The 13,927-nt window shown below is 38.2% G+C and overlaps 1 protein-coding gene across 2 annotated transcripts; it reads left to right on the plus strand.

Moving 5' to 3' along the window:
- The first annotated feature begins 350 nt into the window (after positions 1 to 350).
- Positions 351 to 13,839, plus strand: eva1bb (eva-1 homolog Bb (C. elegans)). 2 transcript variants are annotated; one of them, XR_010913705.1, is made up of 3 exons: positions 351 to 486; positions 2,221 to 5,552; positions 8,390 to 8,469. XR_010913705.1 is itself a non-coding variant. In XM_067495744.1 (3 exons), the coding sequence occupies exons 2-3, from the start codon at positions 8,467 to 8,469 to the stop codon at positions 11,216 to 11,218; spliced, it is 504 nt and encodes a 167-aa protein (XP_067351845.1). In that variant the 5' UTR covers positions 4,808 to 5,552; positions 8,390 to 8,466; the 3' UTR covers positions 11,219 to 13,839. The 2 variants fall into 2 exon arrangements, 1 of the variants encoding a protein (XP_067351845.1); XM_067495744.1 differs by lacking the exon at positions 351 to 486 and adding an exon at positions 10,782 to 13,839 and having other exon boundaries at positions 4,808 to 5,552; positions 8,390 to 8,533.
- Positions 13,840 to 13,927: the final 88 nt, after the last annotated feature.

Genomic DNA, 13,927 nt, shown 5'->3' on the forward strand with positions numbered 1-13,927 from the left:
AGACAATCATTTTATTCTAAAGCACTTTATATAGCATTATTTTATAGAGCAGTTATACTTACTTACCATTAGATCTTTATTTGTAAAACTGCATTGCCTCATGGAAAGTACTTTTACCAGAGGTGGTAAAAGTACACATTACCCATGTAAAACTGCAAGTATTTGCATAAATTAATACTCCACTACAATTATCTCTAAAGAATCACAGAAGATTAATTTGAAATGTCTGTAAAACCTACTTGCTCTCAGGAGGTTTGGAGTATTTTTGACGCGCACTCCAGGAGGCGGTGTTGCTATATGTTGACGAAAATCTGAAACGTCAAGTGAAACGTCATCACGTTGCTGTTTCTTCTTCGGTGACGGTTTTCATGTAGGGGGGAAAAAACAAAAAAAACAACTTGTTGACAGCGTAGAGCTGGTGTTTTTTCCTCTGTTTGCAGAGATTCGGTGTGAGTTTGCTCATGCAACGAACTTAACCAACAGCAGGTAAACGTTGCACACCACGTCTGTGGGTGAACGTATAATATTTGCTCTTCGCAGGCTCAGTTGTGCTTAATTTGGTCGATGCTAAAGCTAACAGTGAAGCTGGCTAGTTCAGCGTTCACCAGCCGTATAACAAACGTGCAGGTTTTAATTACTAAGACTTGTGATATCGAGGCGATGATGATGATGATGAGTTCATAAATTGAAGTATCTGATTTACCGTAGAGTCATCGTGATGCTTGTATCAGCGCATATCTTTCACAAATCTCGTTGATACTCGCTTTTAGAAAACAAAACAAAATAAAGCTTTGAATGTTGCTATGCAGCGGTGCATGAAGTACTGGGATCGTTTACAAATAGCAGTACTACATGTAAAAACACCATGTTACAAAAAAGGTTTGGATTCAAAATGCTACATTATTTTTTTAGTAAAGGTACAAAAATATTATCACCAAAATAACGTTATACTGTGGACCAAACGTGGATGTAGTTATAATGCAAAACGAGTCGCTTCAATAATTAGTTATTAATGCAAATATGTAGGTGGCGCTAAGCTTAATTACTTAAATTCCCCTTAAGGGATCGAACTGTTTTATTTTATCTTAACATGTCATGCTATTTGTTGGTTGTGTTTGTATTATTAATTTAATTCTGGGAAATATCGTCAGCTCCCATATTTCTATCATAACCGAGTACATATTTCTCCCTGAGATGCAGTAGTGTCAAATTATAATGTATCACGAATTGGGAAACAGCACTTAATTGCAGTGCTTGGTAAATGCACTCTTTTGCTTTGATCCACTGTTGTAACAGTATGTGAATATTGCAAGTCCCACTGTGGATCATGTGGCTGCTAAATTAATGTCAGGCAAAAATATCAGCTGTTTTGGGCTGATACTGTTGCTGCTGTATAAGGTCAGTATTTGTTCATGCCATATGTTTGTCACTGTAGTCAAAACAATTATGGCATGACACGATTTAATTATAGATTGCTGACAGATAGTCTGAAGGAGGCCTTGTAAAGTTAATACTTATTTCCATCATGGTCACAAGATGTGATGGTACACAATGCAAGACATAAAACATGAAACATAAAATCCAAAATAGCATCAAATACAAGTGCAGCATGCGCCACACCTATGTATAAGAGCAATGTCTGCTTTATTCCTTTGCTGTCCCTGGACACAGAGCTGCTAGTCACTCAAAGCCAAATTTTTCTACCTTACATACATAATATGACAACAAGTCACTAGGCTTGTTGGTTTGACTGTAGTTGGTCGTTTTGTCGACCTACATTGTGTTTAGTAATATTTTGTGCACCCAATATATTGTATTGATAAAGACACTGCAAGGCTGTTGTATTAGTTTTAACTAGATGTACCTAATGAGTTAGTAAACCGTAGTTATTACAAGTCCCTAATTATAAAGAGGTTACTTGTATTTATTTATTGTTTTTGTACTGTATTTACACTACAGTCTTATTGTCCTGCATGTGCAAAAACCGAAACACCAAAGCAGATGTTAAAATATAAAAAAAAAGATTAAATAATAAATATAACTTACTGTAGATTCTCAATTGATCACTGATAATATGGTGTACAAAGTTAAAATGTCAGATTTTTGAAAAACTTTTGTAACTAATCCGGCAGCTAAACTCAAGTATTTTGATTACAATTTTTGTTCAATCCTGCTCATAATGAACTTTATGGTGTTAGCTAATGTTGTCCCTACCTGCAGTTGTGCCTGCAGTCTGGAGATCTTTGGCATGTCCATGGAGCCAGAGGGAGCCGATTCCCCACCGTGGGCCTCAAGGCCAGTTGAAGTCTTTAACTCCATTCGGGAACGTGCGATCGCAGAAAACAGCATGGTGGTTCTTCTGCAGGGTCTGCAGGGGGAGGTGACCACAGTGGACCTGAGGAACGAGAGCACAGCACGGGGACGTGTAGTCAATGTCGATGCATACATGAACATACGCCTGGAGGAGGTGCTCTACCGGGATCGACAGGGCAGCCTCACTCGCCTGCAGGACCTGTTCATCACTGGCAGAAATGTTCGATATGTTCACATCCCCGACCACATTGACATAATGAAGACCATGCAGAATCATCTGGCCAAGATCCACAGAGTCCGCAACTTTGCCAGTCGAGGGGGAGGCAGGAACGAGTTCGCCAAGAAAACATCATAACTTATATCACAGAAGAATTAAAAACAAAGTTGGGCGCTGTATATTTAAGGTAAGCAAAGACCAGTTTCTTCTGGTCCAGTTAGAGGACAAGCAGCATGCTGGATTGAGTGTTTACAGACTGGGGAGTTTGAAATGATTCACCAGGCAGCTTTTCTTAGGGTGGTCTGACATCAGTTCTGGGTACCACAACACGTCATCAACTGGCTCTGGGTTTTTCTATCACCTACAAGTATGTTCACATGTTGTATAGTAAAAATGGCGGTTGGTTATTTGGTTACAGCGACAATAATATTCGACCGGGTAATATGAAAGAAATATGACCAGAATCAAAAGCTGTAGAGGTTTTAAGAAATAAAAACAAAACCATAATTGTCATTTGGTAGTTATTTAGTTTCACAAACTTTCTTTCTGTAGGTTAGAAATTGTCTTGAAACCAGCGTAAACACATGAAACAACTAAAATAGCAAAATTTTATATTGCTTTATTATTTTTATCCTTACTGTGAACTCTTGTCCATCATTGGTATGCTGTATGACTGAAGATTGCCAAGGTATCAAATAAAGGAAAAAAATGAAAGATGAAATAAATAATTTTCTAGTTACTGTGCAGTGTCTCCATCCTTGCATACATTGGAGACATTTTTTAATTAAATGGAACATGTTACAATTAACAGTGGGTGCAGTCCACACTGTCAGTCTATTTACTCTTATATATTCCTGACACACACAACAAAGCCTATCTGTCTGTCTGAGACCAGCCCAAAGTTAATTATTGCCCATATGGAGGAAAACATTAGTCATTATTGGTGCCAGGAAAAACAAGTGCGCATGTTTCCACAGCTTCCACCCCACAAACATCTCTGAGCTGTCACTCTCTGCTGTGATTGGTGCTGTGACCTCCAGCTGAGCAGGATGGGATTCCACTCAGCCAATCGAAAGGAGTAAAGAGAGTGAAAGGAAGAGAGTGTTTTGCTTGGAAACTGCGGTCCCAGTGTTCTCTCTGTGCACAAATACGTTTGGGAATTTGAGGAATTTGCAAAAGGGGTATGTTATGTTATTCCTGCAGCGTCAGGAAGAAGCCTGATATAACAGGCTGGAGGCAACTGGGACAGATAAAGGCTGCCCTGTACATAGATGGGCGTGTATCCACCAGCTGTATTATTTAAACTGAGTGAAACACTGCATTAAATTAAGAGGAATATGCTCACAGGAATGTCCCTTGGCGGTTGGATCATTGTTTTGGCTGTAGCCGCAGTGTGTTTTTTAGGGACATATTTTTCTCCTGACTGCTTTAAAACCAACCTTGAGAGTGTCTGAATGACAGCAGCCCACATAATGACAGCCTAGTGCTTTGCTAAAAACACCACGAGTGCCACATCAACACTCAGTAAACTCAGAATAGCACTTTACAGAGGCTCAGCCACACAAACAATTCTGTAACAATATGCAACAAGTGACTCTACCGGTGGTTAAAGCAGCAGTGGAAAGTGAGTACAAGTGTACACAAGTACACTGGAAGGAAAAAGTATGCAAACCCTGTTGGGCTGCCCAACTCCTGACCACATTAGCAGGGGGATTTATTTTGTTTTTCCCATCATCACTTTGAATATTCAATGTGCGTGTGTGTTAAAAAAAAAAAGACATGAAAATTATAATTATTGTGTATTACTAGTTTAAGTGCATTGCATGTAGCTCCTGTCACATTTTATGACTAATTAATACAACCAAACAACAAATACTTTATCTTAACGACAGCTTTAAATCACTTGTACTCGTCTAACAGCTGTAGTTACTTTGCTATTTTTTTTTATCACCTCACCTGTCCAGTGAAAAGAACTTCTAATATTCTGGATGTTTAAAAAAATGTAAATGATGTTAATTTTCAACATGTAACTGCTCAAAACAAGATGTCTTTTCTCCCTCACCGTGACGCCCATTGTGTGTGTGTGTGTGGAAAGCTGCCATAAGCCTTTATATCACACTTTAACTAAGAATAGCTTTTACAAATCATGCTTGTGGATGCACATCTGTAGATAAAGCTGTAGAGTCAGACTCTGAGTGAAGTAACTTTTTTTTTTTTTGGTTCCCACTGTAGTGCGCGCACACCTAAAATTACATGCTCAAAACTGATGTAGCTGCAAAACCACAATTCATACGTGGATAAATAAGGTGTGGCCAAAAAGGCAAACTTCTAGAGTTTCTTGTAAAAGTGTCAGAAACACACTGGGTGATCAAGAAACGTGTCTCCACCAAAACAACAGCACCTGCCGGTTGGCTCCCCTGTTTGCTTTGCTTGCTGTTAGTGACTGCTGAGCTTTGTTGCCGCCCTCTTGAAGCTGAGATTATAATACAAAGAGTTCAATTAATCTACAGCCCCTGCAGCACCGCGGCCCTGTGCCCACACCAGCTATTTCCTGCCCCACCCTCGTGGCTTAACAGTGAACAGACCTCACAGTGGTGTGTTCAGCAGGGGAGAGATCAGCTCCCTCTGGTCAGCGATGAGGCTCAAATCTGCACGGAGGCAGGAGAAACCCAGAAAAGGGGGAACAGTTTCTATGTAAGGAGTTTAATTTTGCTGTTTTTAGGCTTTTATTTTGAAGTCAAATACCAGTGGTTCGTGCGTTTGACTTTTCTCTCTCAGGAAAAGGAAACACCTCTTTCGCTTAATACGAGTCTGGGCTGTTTCTGTCTGGTCCTCCTCCAACTGAAGGATGAGAGAGAGAGTGAAGAGCTGCTGCTCAGTCTGTAATCCAGCAGAAACATTCGCTCCACTGTGAAACACTCAACAACCTCTCGTAACATTGGTCCAAAATATGGGATCTTCTGTCACCTTTGGATGATAGACCAGGTTTAAATTTGGATCTAAATTCTCGATCAGGACCGAGGTGAGTGATATTCTAAACTGAACCTATGTTTATCTTTTGCCAACTTTTCTTAACATAAAGTTATTTTTCTTGTGAATCGAGCTTCTATTGCACATTACACATTACATTGGGTTTCTGTCAAAGAAATTGCTGTCAGACCTTTTTATGAACTTTATTTATTTATTTTTTTCACACTTTTTATAACGGCCCTCCCAGACAGACAGAAGTTCCTCTGCTGTCAGGCAATGAAGGAGGGACACACTGGTTTATTAGTAGAGCTTGCAGTATGTTTAACACAATGCTGCAGACTATAAACATTTTTATAGGTACTAGTAGCTACAACATGGCCCTTTAATTACATAGTCACAGAGAAAACATGTTTTTTACTTTATAAATATTACTTAGAACAGCTTCTCTCAGAGACTGTAGCCCTTTGGTGGAATCAACTTTTCAGTGGTTTTAGGTTTCATCTTTTGACTTAAATTGGATTATCTGAGCAGGAAATGGGGGGGTGGGGGTGGGGGGTGAATGTGAGTGTGTTTTATGGGGGTCACATAAACAGCTGCAGCTGCCAGGCTTTGCATGTGTGTAGTTAAGTTGAGGAGTTATTGGACTTGTCTGGAAATGTTAGGTGTTAAATCTGTCTGCCTGTGACTGTGGCTCAATGAAATGGACATTTGTCTCCTTCTGGTATTTGTGTTGTGTGTCCGGCTTGTGCAAACCTTACCACAAAATGCCTGTCATGGAATTTTATTGACTGTTGCTTAAAAATTGTATAGGACCAGAACAAGTCGGACACTGCAATGATTATTTAAAGTTTTGCAAAGATAAAGACATTTTAGTTTTTTTGTCCAAAATAAATCCTAAATGTCCTTTGTCAAAACAAGACAAAAAAAAAACTCATACACATTTCGCTGTAAAATTATATCCCAATTGTGATATAACCTGCTAATAAATAAGCTCCAGAGGTGCTAAAAGATAAACTGTCTTAGTTTTGGACAGAGCCAGGCTGGTTTTTTCACTCCGTTCCAGGCTTTATGCTAAACTAAATTAGCTGTTCAGCCCAATATGAGCCTTCTCATCTTACTATTGGCAAGAAAGCAAATATTTCTGAAAATGTCTTATCTCTTTAAGCACTCAAATTACAGACAAAAATGACTTTAGAAGAGGGTGAAATCTATGGTGTAACAAAAGATACAAATTGTCTGATAGGTGGGCTTGGAGAACCAAGACAGGAGAGTCTAAATTAAGGAGACGGAAGATTCTAAATTAAAAGAAACTTTGATTTAACACAAGGTCAAATAAAAATTAAATTGTTCACTTATGCTGTTAAGGTCTAGGGGCAGTAAATTAAGGGTGCAGATGGCGTCATGCTTCCTTTAAAGTCACTGCTGGTTTATCCCCCACCAGTTCCCATGAGTCACTGGACCTTGTGTCAGGCAACGAAACAACTACCAGGGCAATTGCCCTACTGAAAAAATAATGAAGAAATCCTCTGAGAGCACACAGAGTCTGCCAAGAGTCACCAGGATAAGATCAGGGTGGGAGAGCGACCCAAGCCCCCAGCAGTGATTGGAGCGGGGCACGATTACATTCTCCCCAGAGAGAAAACAGCAGAAGGAAAAATATTAGGCTCCCACGCATGTTGTTGTTGCAATAACAGGGAATGTGAGTGGGTGGGTAATATCAGTCAGCCTGGGACCCCCTGTGACAGGCTTTAAACCAAATTCCCCCAGTTTAGTTTTCTAACCCTCAATGTAGCCTTCTTTTACAGCAGGGGTGGGAAACCCATGCTCCTCGAGGGCCTCAGCCCTGCGTTTTCCAACGATCATCATCCTACTCACTGCTCCTCCAGCTTCTGATTGACTGGCCACACCCGAAGCAGGTAATCAGGTGCAGGTAGAGTCGGAAAACAAGGAGGTCTGCAGCCCTAAAGGAGCATGGAGCAAACTATCGAAAGGCAAGGTGCACCCTGGACAGGTCTCCAGTCTCTCTTAAAGAGACAAACAAGGACAGACAACCATTCATACCTACAGGGACACCAACACACAACCTTCTAGCAGTGACGCAGCAGCACTAACCACCATGCTTCACTATGTAATTTTGTTAATAGTTCAAAAAGATTCTCTAATGGCAGGTAAAGCTTTTCTCTGAATGTATTTTTGTTTTAGTAATTTAACAAGTTATGAGTTGTCAGGTTGTTTCTCTTCCTCCAGCATATCACTTCCTTTGTTTCTCATAGTTTTTGGTTTTAAACCAACCTTCATTAATATGTTACTAATAATAATACAATCAAACAAAAATAAAACTGGATCATTAACAAAGAAGAAATGTAAAAACAAAAAACTAGCATTATCAAAACGTGATAAAATCCCTTATTTCTTTATAATTTATTAACCATTAGTTACAGCTCTTTACAAGATGTTTCCTCTTTAGGAAGCCGTGTTAATCAAACCTTAGTCAGATATCTCAAAACAAAAACATTTAAAGTTTTAGATGTTCTGGTGAACTGACCCTTTAATTCATAACATTATTAGCTGGAGTTTCTCCCAATGGACGTGTGATTCGGGGGCAAAGCAACATGTGAAAATTGTCATGTGACTTTTTCTGTGGGAAACAAAAAGTCACATTTCCTTGACGCCGGAAAACAAACTCCTCCAGCTCTGATGTCAGAAACGTAAACATCCTTGCCGGTCACAGAGGACACTCGCGTCACCTAAATAACTTTGTCTCCGGCCTACCCTGAACACAATGTCCCTCCCAACTGTGTCTCTCTGTCTTTATGTCAGTCTGCTTCAGAAACTGATTTAGATGAGCTTCTGTGGGTTTATGAGTGACAGCGTTTGTGCTTCTTCTAGGATCTGCGTCGAGTGGATGGTCCAGGAGTGTGAAAAGTGCCGGAGATGATAGCTGTCTGACACTATAGTGAAAAGCAATGGAGCCTGTTAAAAAAGACATGGAGCTGCTTAGTAACAGCATGGCAACGTACGCTCACATCAAAGGTAAAACCTCTGCGTGTCTACATCTGTGGTAACTTAACCCTGGGGGGGTTGGGGGGGGCTTATTTTAATTTAGGAATATAAAATAATGGGCAACAGAAGACAAGAGAAGGGACGGCCAGTAAAGTGGGTCCTATGGGCCCCCTGACCTCTTGGGCTCCTGGTACTGTGCCCAGTAGGCTTGTTCAGTAATCCATCCACGACAATAAGGGGTCAGGAATTGATTCCCAGCATACAGAATAAACAACAGTGCTGAAAAAACAATATTGTGCAATTGTGCACTACATATATTTTATATTTAGTGGAGAAAGAAAACTAAAGGGTTTATAAAGTTCACATTACAAAACTATTATGCTCTAAAGTTCCAGTCAATAAAAAGCAATCAAAGATCATAAAATCAGAAAAGGAAGGAGGAAACTTACAATACAAAAAAGAGAGATTTATATAAAAGTCATTTGGGTCTGTAAAATAGAGGTTTTTCAACGTTCAAAGTTTACATTTTACAGTTTATATTACATTCAAAGTTTTGAATGTAATTGGCATTGACAGATTATGAACCTTGACTATCTGTTAAATATTGAAATCATATTAGAAGCAGACCGTATTAATAAGTGAAACGACTACTGCAACCAAAAAGTGCACATAAATACAAGTCTACACATAAACATTAAGAGAATGTGGACTTTTAAATGGTGAAAAATAAAAACCAACAAAATGTTTCTATCTGGTTTTAAAGAATTAATTTCTCTGTTTGGCCTCTGTCAGTTTCCAGTTTTCTTTGGCTCACAGCACTGCTGCTTCTCACATTGTTGAATTTGTAAAGATCAGATACAAGCAGAAGAGAAATAACCAGAATAACAGATTTCAGTCTTGTTCCTGTTCAGGAAAACATAGCCACATGCCTTTAAATTTCAGATCCTTTTCTAAAGTATCAGCATATTAATACTTAAGCATAGCAGTATTATCCATTCAACTTCGACAGGGTTCATCGCTCTTCGTGAGTGCAAATATTGTTTTGATTATTTATTATATAATGCTGGTGCTTTTATTTGTATAATCCTATGCTCGCTCTAACACTTTGTTGGATCTGATTGATGTTCATTTGCTATCAAGGTTACAGTATTTTAATGGTATATTATTTGATTATCATATGTGCTGAGGGACTATAGATAAAAATATGCCTTGCTAGTTCTGGCATTTTTACAGAAATGTGATAATAGGTCTTGTTAAATGAACAAACAAAAACTACAAATAGTGTAAACATTCTGTATAAATATGGTCTCTGTTACTGATGTATGACAAATTATATTATTAGTGTTAATTTTGATATACTGATAAATAAGAGGAGTCATGAGATATAAACATTAGAGGGAAGCTAAAAAACTAAGTTGTGCTCCACAAATTCTTAATAATTCTTATTAACCTCGTTTCAGGGATTTAGGATTTAACCAGGTCTTTCCATTTTGTTTTGGCTTGTTATGAAACAGCATCTCACTGAGTTCAATCTCACTAAGATTAGAGAAAAGTGAAAACACATTTGTGTGGCAGAGTTTGTTTTTTCCCCCCGTTTTCTCACCATTAATCATCCCATGACTCCTTAGATTTATCTGGTGACCCTCCGAGAGGCTTGACCCATAGGTTGCAAACCTCTGGATTTAATTACCAAAGTGCATTTAAAGTAGTTGCTCTGCAAGCAGCTACATAATTAACATACTGTGTACACAGTGATGTATCAGCATTACCATTATATAATTTACGGCATTATATCAGTCAAGAGAGTTAGTTTTTTTTTTTTACTAGAGTCAATACAAAGATAACGAGTCTGCTCCACATAACATTTTTTGTCTGTACAGGGGACTTAACTTTTTTATTAAGTGTTTTATTGAGGTTTTTTTAGTTTTATAAAATCAAGTAAGTAACTAAAAGGACCAACTAAAATGTATGAGCGCTAGTGATCTGACAATTGAAACTTGACATTTTAAGTTGAATGAACTCAAATGCAGAAAACATACATTTTTACAATAAGCTAATGAGAAAGGCTGATTCCACTAATTCCCTTTACAGTGTTTTACAGTTATTTGTTTGACATATAATGTAGCGGAGTAATAACTACAATATTTAACTCTAAAATGAAATGATATAAAAGTATATATAGTGGCAGAAAATGGAAAAGACAATTCTAAGTAAGTACTTTAGTGAGAATACGGTTACTTTGCTTATTGTTGTTTATTTGTGTGTTTTTTGTCCACAGCCAATCCAGAGAGCTTTGCGCTCTACTTCATGATGGGTGTCTGTTTCGGTCTGCTCATGGCGCTCTGCCTCTTGGTGGCCGGCATCGCCTGCAGGACCCGCCGCCACAGCAGACCCCCACATTCCCCTGAGAGGAGACAGCTGAAGGAGTCCAGTGAAGGAGAGGAGGAAGAGGAGGAGGAGGAGGCAAGCGTTGCGGAGGAAGATGGGGGGGAAGAGGATGAGATCCCCAAAGTGACAGTGGGGCCTGTGAGTGAGCGCAGCAGTCAGTGTAACGGCACTCTGAGGAGTGTTAATGTGTTTAACTCAGCTGAGGAGCTGGAGAAGGCGAGACGTCTGGAGGAGAGGGAACGAATCGTCAGAGAAATCTGGAGGAACGGGCAGCCAGACATCCTGGTCATGGGGACGGGGACTATTGGACGAGTGCATTACCACTAACAGACTTTTTCGCTGAGCCTTAAAAAGACCCCTGACATCCTGGCAGAGGACATAGAGGACATAGTAGGGCAGTGGTTATTTATATGTAGGCTAAAGACTTCAGCAGTAAAGTGGATGTCCACCAAATTTACTGAGAGATAGGTTACTCTGCATGAGTGGTCCTATGTGGCTCTGTAGGGAGGACAATGTTCGAAAATATGCTCAAGGTTATTTGCAGATGAGGTCTCCACATTTGTGTCTGACCTGGGGGTTAACCAGTGAGGATCTAATAAAGAAAAATCCATCGTTTGTGGAAAATAACCCATAAAGTCCGAATAACTTCGATCTTTACTGTTGTTTATCAGTCTGTCACCTGCAGATCAAAGCCAAATACTTCAGTACATTTTGTTTTCTGCTAAAATATGTAATAGAAGTATTAAATTATCTAACAACGTAACACTCTTCAAAATAGTCTTATGAAATGTTATTTCATTCTGCTTCTTTTCACAGTGTCTTAAATATCAAGACAATCTGCTCATTGAGACCAAAGTTAGTGTTTTTGGATCAGCACTTGTCAATGTGATACTCACATTTTTATGATATTTGTTTGATCTTCTTTTGATCATCTTTTTTCTATGGATTTTGTATGCAGCACTTTTGGCTTTGTCTGTATTCATCTTTGTGATAAGAATAACAATTTCAACCACTTTTTTGGATCAAATGAAACTGAACCAATTAATTTGTTCAGTTTTTAACCACTGAGCACATTTAATTTGTTGAGGAAGAGTAGGATATATTTCCAAGTTTCTGAATAATTTTAAATTGTTTGGGTTTATGAGAATTTTGAAATTTGTTGGTAAACTGTAAGACAGACATTGTCAAAAAAAAAAAAAGTATTGTCATAAGAACCAAAGAATTGATAAAGAAAATAAACTGTAATTATTCAAAAAGCAATAATTATGATTAGTTGAAGCCCGGGATCAAAAGGGCACTTTTCAGCGTTGGTTCATTTCCCACAGACTTTCGTCTTTTCCCAGCCAGTCATTTCCTGTGTTTCCCTTTAGTTCCCAGTGTGATGAGATTATTCCCAATCATATGTTGTGGTATATACCATGCTACACACGTGGAAAAAATTGTTAGTACCCTTCTGCTAAAGTAAGAAAAACCCACAATGGTGACTGAAATAACTTGAAAGTGACAAAAGTAATAAATAAAAAATTACTAAAAATTAACTTATGAAAGTCAGACATTGCTTTTGAATTGTGGTTCAAAAGGATCATTAAAAAAAACTAACTAAGGAAACTGGACAAAAATGATTGTACCCCTAGAAAAGAAGAACATGTTGACATGTAATTAACATCACAGGTGTGCAATGACAGGTACCATCATTTTTGTCCAGGACAGTTTCTTTAGTTTCTGTTGAACCACCTTTAAAAGAAATGTTTGTCATTAGTTAATTTCCAGTAATTGTTTATTGAGTATTACTTTTGTCAGTTTCAGGTTATTTCAGTGACCATTGTGGGGTTTTTTCTTTGTTTAACGGAAGGGTACCAACAATTCTATCGAGGAGGCTCTGCAGGATGTGTTGAATATTTCCTCTGAAGCTAAAGGAGAACTGCTGGAGTCAAAGATGAGCCCAGAAGCACGTGTTGTTCCTGTTGCCCTGTATGTTCCTGCCTGCACATTCCCGTTTGGCTCATTGTGATTACAGCACAAAATAAAAACTCAACCAAAAAAAGTCTATGGGAAGGTTTTGAACATGTAAAACAAACAAAAAAAATCATAAGCACAATGTTCCTCAACACTTTTACAAACATCTCTTATTATAGTATATAAAGATATAAAGGAAAATGTCACGGAAAGTTTTTTGTTGCAGGCCCACGAGCAGCTACTGGGGATAAACTAATCTTTGGTTTTGCTAATACATCCAGGACAACATTATCTTATCACAGATAAGAATAAGTATAAGAGATGTGTGCAGAGTTTAAAACTCAGCTTTTAGAGGGTTTAGAGCTTAAAGAAAATATGAAACTGAGATTTCCTGCATCACTTTGTTAGTTTGATTTTTGCCAATGAAATTTGCATATGTGCTAATAATTGACAAAAAAATTACCACTTCAAACACGTTAGTATTGTTGGACTACTAAGTACATGCTTTAAAATTGACTTGTAGAAAAGTACAAGTACTTCTTCAAAAAAATTGATTTGTCTGGCATCAAGTCAAGTTAAAGTTCTGGAGCAAACTTTACTTTAGCTAAAGTATAGACACTATACTTAAGGGATCAATAGAAAAGGTGCTTAATGTAGAGAATTTTGCATAAAGGTATATTTCAGAGGGACATAAAGCATTGGATTATGATAATAATTGCATTAATTCGTCGACATTGAATTTCTTTTTAACCACTTGTACTAATAGGTGGTAAAACCAGTGCATGTCAAAATGAATTATATTTTCTATGAAGAATCTAAATATTCAAATTAACTAAGGCTGTGAAATAAATATAGTGGGTAAAAGTACAATATTTCCCACTGAAATGTATTGGAGTAACAGCAAAAGTGTACTCACAAGGCAATGTACTAATTATTTTCTGCCACTGCTACAATCATTCTTACATAACTTTGGACTTTTTCATAAGCGGCAGTTTTTCTGCCGCTTATGACCCCCAGCACCATGACACCCAGCTTCAGCTACAACATTGCACCCTCTATGTTTCGGGCTATGAAAGAGCC

Source organism: Channa argus, chromosome 1 (genome assembly GCF_033026475.1).
Source record: "Channa argus isolate prfri chromosome 1, Channa argus male v1.0, whole genome shotgun sequence".
Taxonomy (NCBI): Eukaryota; Metazoa; Chordata; class Actinopteri; order Anabantiformes; family Channidae; genus Channa; species Channa argus.